This window comes from Oryza sativa, chromosome 8 (assembly GCF_034140825.1).
Source record: "Oryza sativa Japonica Group chromosome 8, ASM3414082v1".
Classification (NCBI taxonomy): domain Eukaryota; kingdom Viridiplantae; phylum Streptophyta; class Magnoliopsida; order Poales; family Poaceae; genus Oryza; species Oryza sativa.
The window spans coordinates 4,718,631-4,734,212 of record NC_089042.1 but is presented as its reverse complement, the minus strand read 5'-3'; the positions used below and the strand labels follow the sequence as shown (position 1 = coordinate 4,734,212).

The 15,582-nt window shown below is 39.8% G+C and overlaps 2 protein-coding genes and 2 non-coding genes across 4 annotated transcripts; 3 read left to right on the top strand and 1 right to left on the bottom strand.

Annotated features, from left to right (window-relative positions):
- Positions 1–4,093: 4,093 nt before the first annotated feature.
- Positions 4,094–8,231, top strand: LOC4344818 (mRNA cap guanine-N7 methyltransferase 1-like). The gene is made up of 13 exons (NM_001422465.1): positions 4,094–4,295; positions 4,414–4,559; positions 4,682–4,750; positions 4,839–4,910; positions 5,349–5,447; positions 5,788–5,844; positions 6,241–6,379; positions 6,485–6,549; positions 6,643–6,693; positions 7,317–7,379; positions 7,577–7,700; positions 7,783–7,844; positions 7,925–8,231. Exons 1-13 carry the CDS (start codon positions 4,226–4,228, stop codon positions 8,015–8,017), a joined length of 1,110 nt encoding a protein of 369 aa, NP_001409394.1. The 5' UTR covers positions 4,094–4,225; the 3' UTR covers positions 8,018–8,231.
- Positions 8,232–8,548: 317 nt separating this feature from the next.
- On the top strand, positions 8,549–8,771 carry LOC112936241 (small nucleolar RNA U3). Its single transcript, XR_003238368.1, has one exon. It is a non-coding gene; the product is annotated as a small nucleolar RNA U3 (small nucleolar RNA).
- A 358-nt stretch (positions 8,772–9,129) lies between these two features.
- LOC4344817 (uncharacterized) lies at positions 9,130–11,745 on the bottom strand. The gene is made up of 4 exons (NM_001422463.1): positions 11,306–11,745; positions 10,326–10,470; positions 9,784–9,877; positions 9,130–9,658 (listed from the first exon to the last, which is right to left on the bottom strand). The coding sequence occupies exons 1-4, from the start codon at positions 11,686–11,688 to the stop codon at positions 9,378–9,380; spliced, it is 903 nt and encodes a 300-aa protein (NP_001409392.1). The 5' UTR covers positions 11,689–11,745; the 3' UTR covers positions 9,130–9,377.
- Positions 11,746–14,452: 2,707 nt separating this feature from the next.
- On the top strand, positions 14,453–14,674 carry LOC112936240 (small nucleolar RNA U3). The gene has a single exon (XR_003238367.1). It is a non-coding gene; the product is annotated as a small nucleolar RNA U3 (small nucleolar RNA).
- The last annotated feature ends 908 nt before the right edge of the window (positions 14,675–15,582 follow it).

Below are 15,582 nucleotides of genomic sequence, written 5' to 3'. Positions count from 1 at the left end.
TTCTTCACCACATGTAGGTATCTCTAACATGGAGGAGGTGATGATATCAATTCAATGTGATGTAATTCTTGGAGTAAAGCATGTCATGTAGTATGTTTTATGTTGTATTATCGGTTTTCCCGACTGTATCGTCTTGGCTATTTATATTGGTTTTGCTAGTACGACGATAGCAATGGATCTACACTTTGATATGACAAATGAGTAGATGCCCGATCCATGTTAGGTTCCGTTCGTTCAACTAAAAGCAGATAATGGATTACGGAGTATCAAGCGGATTATTCATGCCATGCTTTGAAAATTTTGTTTTCTCTAAATAAACTTTTCATCAACATTGCTTTGATTACTTTTTCAAGCTATTGGTTAGCTTTATATTATATAAATTTAACTAAACCCCACGATTATCCATCATCTGCCATTTTATTTGTTTCATAATGGCCCTACGTTTTGGGTCCCCTTACTAGATTGGGTGTTACCTCCTTCGTATTGAACCAAAATGTGAGTGCATATTCTGTTTATCATCCTTAACATTATTCTTCATCAAGCGTGAGGTCAGTATGCTGGAGAACAAGTGGACGTTTTGAGATGGGTGATGGAATAAGAAGGTTTAGGTCTCCTTTCGATTGAAGGATTTTTACGGGAAGTGCACGTTTTGAGATGGGTGATGGAATGAGAAGGTTTAGGTCTCCTTTCGATTGAAGGATTTTTATGGGAGTTTCGGAAGATCCAAACTCTTAGAAATAAAACCATGTGAGGCCCTTTGCACACAAAGGAATATGATGCAAATAAATCCTATGAAATTAATGACCTTCTATGCCCCCCAATTCCATAGAAAAGTGAACATACGCTAAAACTTTTTTTCCCTTTGAAAGTCCAATGCACTATCTAGTTTTTCCCTCTATCGCGTCACGTGCAAGTTTCTTTGAAACTAGATGAAACACTGCGCATTGTTGCAGGAATTTTGTATGATATTAGTAGAAATAACATGTAAGATAGCTATATTTTATATAACTTTTATCTCTAATTTACTATTAAAAAGCTATAAACAATTGAGATAGTGTGGCTTATATCAGTTTTAATTATATATGAATTGATCGTTCAAAAACAAAAGTAAGGCTATATGGATCAATGAGAGAATGAAAACAAAGAAGGTAATATATATTAATCATCCAAAGACAAAACTAAGGTGATATGACTTTATAAGAGAAACATAATTTAGACCATAGATCAATCATCTAAGGGCAAGAAATAATTGAGGTGATATGGCTTAATGATAGAAGAGAGGAATAACATTAACTACATTTAGTGAGGATGAACTTTACGCTAGTGTTTAATCACTGCGAACTATCCAAAGGCAGCACGCCTAGTGTTCCTATGTTTTAGAATCATATAGGATTCTATGGGGTGTGACATCATATTCCCGTGTTTACCTATTAATGCGTTTCAAATGAGCTATTATTATACTTATGAAATTTTGATCTCTTCCATTACTCTTGAATAGTCATAAGATGTATACCATACTATACAATGTAGGGCTTCACACCCTTGTATAAAAATGAAAAATAATAAAATAGAGGAGCTGTAAAAATACTGACTGCAAATGCCACTATATTAACGGTTTTGCTGGAAATGCATTGAAAAGATATCCCATCAAAACAAGTGCATTGAAAATATTACAAGGTGTTAAAAGAAGTGGTTGGACTATTGTTTTAGTCATCTTACATTGTTTCGGAAAAGCCTAAGTTTTTTAAGCGAAGAACGTGAAGAAATGACTAATCATATGTATACATTTGAAAACTTTTGGAACAAACATATTATAAGCGAAAGATATTGAAATGGTACAATTCCATTATGGACAAGGGATACACAAAATCATTATGTCATCAATTGCTTTGTACAAATGGTTATGCTGGCAACATTCATTTTAAATGCCTGTATCACTAGAGTATCTTCTCCATCACTATATGAAAATTATCATAATTCAATATTTGGTAGATGAATAATATTTGTTTTCTATACTCTTCCAAAAGGGAACAATTATGGTGGCACGTTAATCAACCAACTTTGTTCTATACTCTATTTTATATTTTGTTTATCAACTACTCAATGCACTTTCATATTACAAAATCATTCTTGAGCATATTACATCATTTCATCTCAAGTTATTATGCAAAGATATATGCGGAAATGAGTTGTTCTAGACACCTCATAATTAATTTGCTCCAAACAATAGTAGCATAGGTATAATTCATATTTTTAATAATATAATGAAATATACTAGCCTTTGCATGCGTATAATTCATACTTAACCATAGTAGAGCACGGGTATTTAGCTAGTAGTACTACGCAGTATTTAGTAAAGGAAGAAACAAGTTTGTTAGAGAGAGAGAATTTTTCAAATCATTGGAGCTATAAACTGAGCATCAAGATTGGGAAAGAAATCTTAAAGACTGTCAACTGAAGAAAATCTCGCCATGCATGCCATCACAACTGCAGGTTAAACATTGCACAATTCAAACTTACATGGAGTCCTCTAATCTAATCATGTGATGTGACGCTGAGATCTGGTTACATTTCAACCTTATTTGAAACACGAGAGAACACTACACACAGCCACAGTCATGAGTCATCTTCCAAAACTTCCCCCCAATCCACCGAACCCGAGCTTAACAAGAACACCGCCACGCCACGCCACGCCACCACTCGACCACACCTGACCCCGTTTAGCCCAAGCCAAACCTCTTCGAGACTAGGGATGGCAGTTTTGCCCATTTACCCGTTTACCCGCGGGTAAAAACCCTAATAGAGCTGGGTTTGTTCTCCATTTAGTACCCATGGGTATTTTTTTGGGTCAAAACATATACCCAACGGGCACACGGGCACGGGCATGGGTAGTCACTACCCATGCCCGCTTCGCCCGTTTACCCGCGAAACCAACTGACATGTGGGCCCTCAGTCAACTTAGTATAAAAACCACCGTCTAAAATCTTTAGGGTTTCTCTCCCTCCGGCCTCCTCCCACTCCCACTCCCAGCCGCCTCTCCTCCCACTCCCAGTCCCAGCCGCCTCCCAGCCTCGACTCCTCCTCCTAGCCACCCCGGTCTCCGCCGGCGCCCCTACCCCCGCCGCCGGCGCCCCCACTCCCGCCGCCGGCCGCCGAGCAGTCGTCGCCGTGAGGGGACGAGAGAGGACGGGAGGGGCTTTGCCTCACGGCCGCAGAAGGGGACGGGAGGGGCTTTGCCTCCGGGAGGGGCTTCACCTCTGCGCCGAGCACCCCTCCGGCCGGTCGTCCTCCATCCAGGCCCCCTCCGTTTGCGGCCGCCGTCGCCGCTGCTTCCTGCCTCCACTGCGCCGAGCCGTGGTCCCCCCTCCCCCCGGTCGCCGCCGTCTCCGGTCGCCGCCGCCTCCGGTCCTCCGCAAGGTATTCCCCTTCTTTTCCCCTTCTATTCCCCTTCTCTCCTCTAGATCTAGGTATCTATTTTTTTCGATCTAGTCTCTCCTGATTTTGATCTATTATTTGTGATTTGATTGCTAGTGATTTGAACTAATGGCAACTCCAGCAAGCAGCAGCAAGCATACAAATACTCCGGCGAGTAGCAGCCGGCGTGCTACTCCTCCGGTCAGCAGCAGCCAGCCTGACCGTGAGCAAGCCTCACAAACTGCTCCTCCTGTTGGTGTGGATGCATCTGCAGAACATGCTGAACAGGAAGAAGAAGAAGAAGAAACTTTACATGCGATGGCTTGTTTGGCTGCCTCAAAACTATGTCATTTGAAGTTTGTTGATTGTGCTAAACTATGTCATTTGAAGTTGTGATTAATGAACTTGTAATGCTTGTATTGAACTTGGTACTATTGTACCATTTCTTTAGATTCTTTAAATTGTGACATTGTCTTTGCTAGTGGGAAACTGGGAATTATAGTTGAACTGATCTTGGACGGGTAAACGGGCATACCCGCGGGCACATGGCGCCCGCGGGCAACGGGCATGGGAAGTACTCCTTGCCCGTCACGTAGTAACGGGCATGCCCGCGGGCATAAATTACCTCGCGGGCACGGGCATGGGTAGTCACTACCCGTGCCCGTCGTGCCCGACTGCCATCCCTATTCGAGACAGACGCAGACGCAGAGCCGACCGAGCGGCGGCCGAGCCGAGCCGAATCGAATCGAATCGAATCGAAACCCTCCTCCTTCCAATCCAGGCGGCGGCGGCGGCGGCGATCGCCGGCGGCATGAACAAGCGGCCCCGCGACGAGCCCTCCTCCTCCTTCGCCTCCGCCCCCAAGCGCCAGTACGGCGCAGGTAACTCACTCCTCCTCTCCACCAACCCTCTCGTCAAATCAACCCCTCAATCCAGCCAAAACCGATGCTGCGGGTGGTAGCTAACTACGGTTTTGGCGTTTTTTTTCTTGGGGGGTAGGCGGCGGAGGGTATGGGGGGCATGGGTACTCGGAGGAGCGGAGCAGCGCGCGGCGGGTGGCGGACCACTACAGCGCGAGGTCGAACCAGACGCTCGAGGAGCGGGAGAACAGCCCCATCATCCACCTCAAGAAGCTCAACAACTGGGTATTTCCTTCCTATCCGTCCACCCCTAAATTCCTTTGACGAATTCAGATGTTTATTGATGTTTGGTACAACTTGCTAAGTGGCCGTCCGGAGCTTAACCCTTCCAATCTCGATGTGGGCAGATTAAGAGTGTTCTGATCCAGCTCTACGCACACCCCGGAGACTGCGTTCTTGATCTGGCTTGTGGAAAGGTGATCAGCATGCGGAGAATTGGTTGGAAACATAATGACTTTTTTAGTAAAAGTAGTGTTAACCTGTTTCAACTGTTTTGATTCTCAGGGAGGTGACTTGATAAAGTGGGACAAAGCCAAGGTTGGATATTATGTAGGAGTTGATATCGCCGAAGGCTCGGTTAGTTTTCTATCAAGGGACATCTGTACTATATGCATTCAACTTATTGTCATAACATGATATGGTGTTCAATGAATTATTTGTCTGCTTATGATTCTTGGCAATGCATACCCTGTATTTGCTTTTCTGCCTAGGTAGGATGGCACCATTTGGTGATTTGGTGTAGTTGTATATGTAACACATACTGTATTTTTCTCCTAGACACTTAAGACTGTCTGAAGCTTGGAAGTGTGTGTGCATATATTCAATCTATATTCCACTTCATCTTTGTTTGTATCATTTCAGTCCTAAGAATCTTGAATACTCTCTTTTGCTTTTTAGTGAATTATTTCTGTTCTTCCAGGTCTCAAGTAGGCAATAATAGATTGAATGCTCTTATTGATGTATTTGCATTACTTTGGAGTTTGGACCACGAAAAAAATGACATTACAATTTCAGATAAAAGATTGCATGACTCGCTATAATGGTGACACTGATCAACAACGAAGGAAGAAGTTCAGTTTTCCTGCACGGCTTATTTGTGCTGATTGTTACGAGGTAAAACAGAAATTAAATGCTGCAACACACCTGATTTGCTATAACCAGATGTGATATTATATTGTTATTATGCTTTGTAAGCACAAACATGCTGATAATGTTATTAGCACAGTGCCTTGGATTTTTTCCCCCAAAGTACAAGCGCACTTTGTGGAGTTGTGTCAAATCATATGCAAGCTGTATGCATTTTCATAGTCTTGTTAACATATTCATACATTTTGCTAATGGCAGTTGTTTTGCCCTATGTTTTTGCTCCACGAAGAACATGCTTCACCCTTCACTTCTAAATTCTCTTCCATTGTTATAATGATGTGACTAGTTTTTTTTATGTATTCCTTAGGCTCGTTTGGATGAGCATTTATATGAGGATGCTCCGTTTGACATATGTAGCTGCCAGGTGAGTGACCTACCTTTATATTTCCTAGCTATGTGCTCTTATTTGGGTCCATTGTTTTTGTTGTTGTGTGTGTGACTGATTATTTGGTAATTTCTAGTGGAATTTTATATTTCTTTGAATTTTCTCTAATTACACATGTTTTCAGTACATTCACTATTGACAGTTAGCAATAGAATTTTTTTTTCATGAGATGTTGAAACTGAAAGGATCGTTGATTCATTAAATGTTCAGACAGAGCAAATAAAATGTAACAACGGTGGCTTTATTCTGTATTAACTGATAAAACCTAAAAATATCTAAATATTAAATGAGAGTGATTATAGTGAGCTATGTAGTTATCTCCTTTGAATTGCTTCGGCACTTTCCAAAATTTTAAGTTCTCTTTGTATTTTCCAGTTTGCGTTACATTACTCATGGTCAACTGAAGCACGTGCAAGACAAGCCCTAGCTAATGTATCTGCTTTGCTTCGTCCTGGAGGAGTTTTCATTGGGACAATGCCTGATGCTAATGTCATCATCAAAAGGCTTAGAGAAAGTAGGTCACTGTTTTCACTGGCGGGCCTATATTTTGATTAATTTTGGTCTAACTGTACTTGCGATAAAGCTACATGCCTTTTTTCTCAAACTTTCCTATCCTCAGCTGATGGCATGGAATTTGGGAATGGTGTTTACTGGATTAGTTTTGGCGAAGAGTATGCTGAAAAGGTAATTGTGTTCATATGTTCATAATAACCACTTTCTGTTGGGTCTTGATACTAACTAGCCTGTTTTCTATTTTTGGTTTTCACAATGGTGTAGAAATTCCCCGCATCCAGACCTTTCGGTATCAAATACAAGTTTCACTTAGAGGTAAGGGATTACTCATAATTTGTAATCATGTTGCTTTAGTGTGTGTTTCTATAGGGTGATTTATCTTAGCACTTGTTTCTTAGTTGCTTTAATTGAGTACTGATAAACTAATTGAGTAATTTTACTCAACCAGTAACTAAGTAAAATTAGAGAATTTGTGATGCAAACAAAATTTGATATGTTTGCATTCTGGTGGTTTTGTATGCTTTGCTTTTTCTGATGCTTGTTCTAAAGTATTGAAAATACTCAATTGATGTGCATCCATTTACACTATTTTGATTTTTTTTTAACAAACTATAGGTTCTTCTAGGTCACACAGAACATAATGTCGATATTGGCAATGATTACTGTTTATTTACCCTAGACATTTTCTTTGGAGTTTAGAAGCAAATGCCTCTGGTCATTTTACTAACATATATGTGCTACAACTTGTTTGGGCGTCCTGGTCCTTCATTTTTTATGGTCTTCGTTGTCCCACATTTTGGCTTCATACTTGTGTTGTATTGGAATGCTAGAATTTTTGTTTCCCTCCAGACTGGACTTCCTTCTTTGTGTTCTTTCTTGTTGGCTGCATTGGCTGTTGGGAAACTTATGATGTATAAGACGTCTATGGCAATATGCAGGATGCTGTTGATTGCCCGGAATGGGTTGTTCCATTCCATCTCTTCAAATTGCTGGCAGAGGAGGTATTCTCTTCCTTAAACTATTGCGAGTAACACTCTGCTGTTTTCCCTTATTTTGCAGTAAGTTGATTGTAAAATCTATGGAAGTTCATTTTATTTCTCATGTGTACTACTGCGTGTACACCTTTTTATATTTTGTATGCGCATATAAAGTTGCAATCAGATGCATGTAGTTCTGACACGTTTTGAATGTATTGCAGTATGACCTGGAGTTGGTTCTGACGAAAAACTTCCATGAATTTGTACACGAGTACTTGCAAAAGCCAGAGTTTGCTGAGCTCATGCGGAGGCTGGGTGCCCTAGGTGATGGAAGGCAGGACCAAAGTAATTTTCACTCGGAACCAAGTAAATTTCCTACCTCCAACATAATCCACTCTCGCCACCACTAACATCAGAAACTTTGCAGGTACACTGTCACAGGATGAATGGGAGGTAGCCTATCTCTACCTCGCATTTGTTTTGCGCAAGGTACAGTACAAAATTTCACTTCTCATTCTGTTAACTAGATGGAACCACATCTTCTGCTTCTAAAAATGTTGTTATTACAGAGAGGCCAACCCCCCTCCCAGCGGAGGGCCAACAATGCAAACAGAGGAAAGATGTTTCTCACTGAGAACGACATCGATTTCCTTGGGGTATAAAGCAAACAGAACTGTACTCTAGAGCTTACTAACAACTTACCGATTCAATGCTTCATACAGCATAAAAAGAAGAAAGTTGTACCTTTAGTAGCTCACCAGTTATTCCTCGAAGCTGTACCTGTTGTATACTAAATGTATAAACCCTATAAGGACTCTTGATGCAATTTTGCAGAAATGAATGAAATGAATAATAGGTCCCGTAATAATTCTTATATAAGCTTTGACACGTTTTATTTTATATTGCACATTTCCACCAGAACATCCTCGTTCGGTAATACCAGACAGATACGTCTACATATGAAACATAGAACAAATGGACAAGTCGTATCCGAAAGGGTAGATATATAAACAATGTACACGGGACGGGACTCATCGCGACTAGAGATCATCTTTTAAATGGGCTGGGCCTTTACCTTTTTGTCAACCTGGGCTGCTTCGAGTCCTTTAGTTGAAAGGACATAGTTTAGTACCACCTCGCCAGTTTGGAAGAAGCTGGAGCTGCTTATAAGTTGGAGCGCGGGGCTTTGTGGCACGACCTTACTTGAACAGGATCTGTTCTATAGGCTCGTACCGTTGCATCCTTTACCGATAAGGAGGTAAGCACTCAAGTCTGGTTGATGCGATATGGCCTCTGGGCCAGAGCGTGATTAACGGGCCAGGATGAATCCGATGCGGTCTCATCCGACGGCTGTAGAGGATCGTTCCTGCCTGGTTCACTCCAGTGCAGGGTGGCCCAGAGGTTGTCTGACAGACATCCCCAATTTTTTCTTTTCTCATCTTTTTTTTTTCTCTTTTTTCACTATGACAAACAACCTGATTCGTGGCAAATTAAACGCTCAAGAAAATTTGGACGGCGAAGGCCGAGTTCAGTTTACCTTTTAAACTTGGTTGCCTGGTTAACTTTGCGGACGAGTTTATAATCGGTTCATGCATGGTTCATTTACATTTATGATGACATAACCACCTATATGAGGGTCTTTTTTTTAAAATTCAGACCCAGCAAGTTCTTTTTTTTTTTTAAAAATAATGTCTTTCGCAAGTTCTCCCTCCCAACATTTTCTTAACACACCAGTTCTCATTTTTGGAATGTCCATTTTATCAGTAGCCTAAATACACAACGAAACGACTATGCTTCGGCAAATATAGACGATATTCAGCCATTTACATAAGGTACTGTACAATATTAGATATTAGATAAAACGATGTCTTTATTGTACTGTCCTGTGTCCTCAAATATATTCAAGGACGCAGTAGACACAGCTATATAGTATTACATTGTAGTAGTACTTAATAATACGATGCCAGTTATTTTCGACGAATTTAAAGCACAATCATTCCCAAGGGAGGTCGAACCAAAATCTCACGCCTTCTTAAACATAATTAACAGGATGACTGCTATGGCCAGAGCCATGAATGATCCACCAAGAATCTCGGCTTCATTGGGTTTGCGGAACATATCTTGGAAAAAGTTGGTTATATTGTTCACAATGTCGATCACCGTCTTCCTTGCATTATCCATGAAGTCTGCAAAAGGGGAGCTCTCAGGCTTCTCCCCGGAGGATGAATTCTCTGAGGAGGCGTCTGCAAGCTTCTCAGGTGAAACTACCGAGGCAGTGCCCTCAGGGAAAGTATAAACCAGACCTGTGTCATAGGAAGATGTAATTATTGTATCATCTCAAGAAAGGAAATAAGGGTAATACAGTTTGGTTGAAAGACAAATAGGAGATATAAAATGGCGAATGGTTAGTAATCGAGGTGGTACATACTTTGCTGGTGCGTCTTGTAAAATTCCATGACCTTCTCATTTTTCAACACTGCGTCCCAGACATTTTTATCAGAGGCAAGAGATGCAACAACACCCTGGAGACCAATAAAAACAAGATTAGTGAAACATGAGCCATCAGAATGAATCAAGCTGAATTAAAAGTTGCATCCATGGTGAGCAATCAACCAACACAAAAATTATGCAATGATGAAGTGCCATGCTCATATGTGAAGTCTGAACTACGAACCCTCAACATGGAGTGTATACTATGTAATCACTGAAACATGCAAAAATACTAAATATAAAAAGGGCACATGATAACAGTAAATACACAAACCAAAAACTGATTGATGACTTCCAAGTTTCTAAACACAGTACATCCTCAGCAACAATAGTGCATAAAGTTTTCCTGATGTATATATTCGTTCATAAAAAATATATGAACACAAATAATATGAGATACCCTAACTCAGAAATAGATATGATCATAATAACAGCTGACGGAGATTGATTAAAACAACAATAAAGTAATATAATACAAACCTGTGCCTCTGGGCTTGATTTCAACAAGGTAAAAGCTTGCATCACATGTCCTGGCATAGCAGGAATTATTGCATCGGCTCCCAGCTTGCTAAGATCTTTATCCTGTTCTTTCACAACTTCTATGGGAGCCTCAGAAAAATAAACCCTACAGCAATCATTTCATAACAACCAAATAAATATGTACTAATCTCAAATTAAATTTAAAGATAAAGAAAACTGTGCATATGCAGATTACAGTACTCAGTGCAGCATTCGAAATTTAATGAAATGCACAAAATATTTTCTCTTGCCAACAAAGCATGAATAGGCGTAGGTATATTCCATGATTAGTTGCTGAATTAACACATGAACGAAGGCTAGTTATAAACCTAAAACTGGATTCATCTTTCAATTTAAGCTGATAGGGTTGGTACAAAAAAAAGCTGATAGGGGTAGTAATGTGTAGAGTGCTTAGCAACAACGGCAAACAATAATTTTGTCATATTTATCTAGACTTTAGAACACAAAAGATCATTTCAATTTCGTGTTCTAAAATATAGTAACAACGCAGCATAATCTATCATTTTTAATGTATTTCTCAGTTTTGAATGAGGAGTCCCCTGAACTGGCCCATGGTTGATCACCACACAGCACGATTTTAATTCCACAGTTCGACGCTCTAACAAAATATGTGACCCATTCCTTAATCCTAAAAGTCTAAAATAGATTCTGCAAACCATCCAATCAGTAACATCCCCAAATCTAAGACAGTATGAACTCCGAAATCCGAACCCTAACCATTCGAAATCCAAATCATAAGGGACAGGTCACCAAGTGCTAATTGATAATCGAGACAATCCCAAAAAGCATCTAAGGGGGAAAAAAAATCCCCAATTTATCCCCTCTCAACAGTAAAAAGGGGAAAAATATACGGCCTCCCCGAACCCTGGTCAATTCGACGAATTGGCAATCAAGGCTCCTAAAATCTTGCAATCTTTCACCTGTCTATGGCGTCCCTGAGCTCGGTGGTGGCCTCCTCGGCCTCCTCCCGCGACGGCGGCGCGAACACCAGCCTCGGCTTCCCGGCCGCCGTCACCTCGGGCTCCGCCGCCGCCACGTCCCTCCAGTCCGCGAACTCCCAGTCGTCCACCTCCCACGACGACGCCCACTGCGCCCCCGACGCCGCCACCGCGGGGACCTCGCCACCGCCGCCGCCGCCCGCCGCGGACACCAGCGTCGGCGCGGCGGCCTCCGCGGAGGCGGCCGTGGCGAACGCCGGCGCCACGTGGCGGAACCTGCCCCCGCCCGCCGCCGCCGCCGCGGCGGCCGCGCCCCCGGCGATTCCGACCTTCGCGGCCGCGGTGCGCATGACGCCTCCTCCCATGGCGATGGCGATGAGCTCTCTCTCTCTCCTTCGTTTGGATTTGCCTCCTCCTATAGGTGTGGAAGAAATTTTGCAGATTAGTCCATAAAATTATGTGAAATATAAATTTGTTGATCTCGAGACATACTTCCTTCATAAAAAAAAGTCAATTCCTGGCATCTTAAGGTAAAATTAGTGAAAAGTAAGAATGAATAAAATACCTTTAATTATTAAAAAAGTATAATAAGAGTGGTAGATAGGTAAAATATATTAATGAAATAAAATTTCTCGTTTTACATGTTGAGGATAGGTAAGATGATAGATTTTTTTTTATAAAATTTAAACTGAGTTGAGTGGTTTTTTTTTTGACGGAGGAGGGGTGTTTTGGTGGTGATATGTTTGTTCAGGGTGTTTTGTGATAATTGTGTAGTGGGGGGAAAGATCTTGCGTGTGGTGAGGAAGGGAGGTGACGAGACGAGACGGTGTAGGGGGAGATGAGATAAGAAGAGTGGAGTTTGACTTAACGGCGAAGTTATCCGGAAGGGGACGGGTGTGTGTGGTGGATGGCATGTGGGGCCTATGTGATTTACTCCCTCCATTTTTTAATAGATGACGCCGTTGACTTTTTCTCACTGTTTGACCATTCGTCTTATTTAAAAAATTTTATGCAAATGTATAAGATATAAATAACACTTAAAGTACTATGAGTGATAAAACAACTCATAATAAAATAAATTATAATTACGTAAATTTTTTAAATAAGACGAATGGTCAAATATGTGAGAAAAAGTCAACGGCGTCATCTATTAAAAAACGGAGGTAATATTATTTAAGGTGCTTTTCGTTGGGGATTTTATTTTTCCTTCGAGAATGTGTGGCGGAATGCCGAAACTAAGGTGTCAAAAAAAAAAGAATGCTGAAACTAAATTTTTTCGTCAGTTTCCATTAGCCCGCTTTTTAAATTACTAAACATTTTATCTTAAAAAAATTCTATATAAAAATTGCTTTAGAATATCAAATTTCCCTATTTCTTAAATTTGTACTGGTATCTAAAACTTAATTAATTATATACTAATAGATAATAGATTTCTTGTTCTACACGTCAGCATTTAATCTTAATCAAAGCAGAAACGAACGGCAAGCCAGAGCAAGGGAATACTGGAATAGGGATATGTACAAACGGCAACTATTTTTAAATTATTAAATGATGCATTTTAAATATTTTATGTAATAGTTTCTTTTAAAATATTAAATAAATTATTTTTAAAGTTTGTACTAATAATTAATACTGCGAAAGGCTTACTTTTTTACACGTCGTCAAAAGGCTATAATAGACCTAAATAAAATATGATATTGTTAGGTCGTTTTCGATAATCATTTTTAATACTCCAGTGGAGTATTAATAGTTTTGTTGAGCGCTGACTTCTACTGCATACGCGTAGCTCGTAACAAGAACTGAAAAATTGTGAATATTTTCTGCGATTTTGGTATTTCCTTTTTTATATATAAAATAAATCGCATATGACCTATTGCGGAAAAATTAAGAAATATATCACTTACGTTTGCCATCCATCGCATATGCTCTCGCCCTTTTCTCGGATACTTGTGAACCACACACTATTCATATTTAATACTTTGACTATATATCCGTTCTTCATAAAAAAATAAATATTTAGAAATTGACGTATTATGAAGTGTATTGTATTTTAAACATAAGCATTAAGTTTTCATCAATAGTAGTATAACCATGTACTACCTCCGTCTTAGGTTATAAGACTTTCTAACCTTGTCAACATTCATATATACGTTAATGAATCTAAACACATGGATTCATTGACATATATATGAATGTGGGTAATACTAGAAAGTCTTATAATATAAAACAGAGGAAGTAGTAAATATTAATGATTAAAGTCGAAGAGTGTCAGTGAAGTAGTAGTATTTGATGAAAGGTCGGAAGGAGGGACAGGGAGTACTTGTGTTGGAAAATATGGGCAATCCTTTTGTGGTGAAATGTTAGCATTGGGTTCAAATCCAAGATTTGATACGAGAGTTTATATTTATGATTAATTTTTTTAAGTAGTGGGCTATGTATTCGTTAACGGTTTCTTGGATGTGTTTATAAAAGTACGATGTGCGTTTGTAGCGGTGAGTATGCATGCGTATATTTGAGTACAAAGTAATAATAAATATTTATACCATATACCATATTTCTATAATAATAATAATAATAATAATAATGATAAGTATTTACTCAGTACAAAGTAATGAAGTGCAAATGAAGAACTCGAATGTCTAGGATAACCTATATTCATAGGACACTTGGAAAATGATAACTTATATTTTGGATCGAGTGTGTACAACAAATTAACCGTGACAATTCCAATGGTATGGGACATTGATATATCACTGTAAAATAATTTATCCTAGTATCCTATATGAGAAACTCGGACGCCGTTCACACACGCGAACTAAATATTGGTATGAAATATAATGAATAAATATTGGTATCACTGTAGTGAATACTTACTCCTACTTGAATAGAACGACAGCATCGCGTTTCTGTCTTAGAGCTGAGACGGTCAACATTTGTAGAATTCAAACTCGATAGGACATCCTTGGAGTGAAAGCCAACGTGGGCCTGTACAACTTGCAACATCTTTAAACAGGGCCGGCCCATTGCACTATCAGCAGAGCGCAAGCGGCGGAGCTAAATATTAGTACCACCTCGCCACTTCACACGAATCTTGAGCTACTTATAAGGTGTAGCCGGGTGACCCAGGGCACGACCTTACTTGAACAGGATCTGTTCTATAGGCTCGTACCGTTGCATCCTTTACCAATAAGGAGGCAAGCACTCCAGTCTGGTTGATGCGACATGACCTCTGGGCCAGAGCGTGATTAACGGCCAGGATGAATCCGATGCGAGCTCATCCGACGGCTGTAGAGGATCGTTCCTGCCTGGTTCACTCCAGTGCAGGGTGGCCCAGAGGTTGTCTGACAGACATCCCCAATTTTTTCTGTTGAATCTTTTTTTTTCTCTTTTTCACTTTGACAAACAACCTGATTCGTGACAAATTAAACAAGCTTACCGCTTGGTTAACTTCAAACCAATTTATTACTAGTAGCATGTCCATGCTAACGCTACGGTAACATTCGGTAATATACGTAGTCACGCTTTTACAAGCATATATATGTAACAAATAATACATAATCATATTCGCAAATAAATCGCGACCGAAATCGTTCATAAAAAAAATTCAAAACATCTAGGAAACAACAAAATACAGAAGTAATTATGCTAGCAAACAACAACTAAAAAGCAAAATGCTTAGAGATGTTATATTAATTGATCCACTTCTTTTCTCCGACTCGACCGCCTTCCATGACGGGCCTTCCATGACGAGCACATGATATTTTGGCTGCTTGATACAATCTCTATAGCACATGCTGGCTGCAACGGAGGAAGTATTATTTTTCATTTGGATGTATACAAATAAAACTCATTACAATTTGCAAGTGAGGTGAATCAAAAATACCATAGCTTGGCCTTACAAAGAGAGAAAATCAGAATATTCTAGACCAAAAGCTTTCTAAATCAGCATACATGATATTATTACTATATGAAAATAATAATCCATGACCATAGACAATTATATATAATCACTTCAATATACAATATATGTCCACACAAAAAGAAACAGTAGAGTTATTTTTATAGCTATTCATATAATCTTGTCAGTTTTGACAAGTATAATTCAAGACCAGAATCTGGATAATTTTTCACACGATTTCCATGATCCGCATCAGAAAAACAAATAATCCTTACCCTAAAATCCTAGGCAACTTGGTAGTCCTACTAAAATCGATCCTTGTAAGTTGCAACCTGAAATTTATCGGATCTGAAAAATAAGA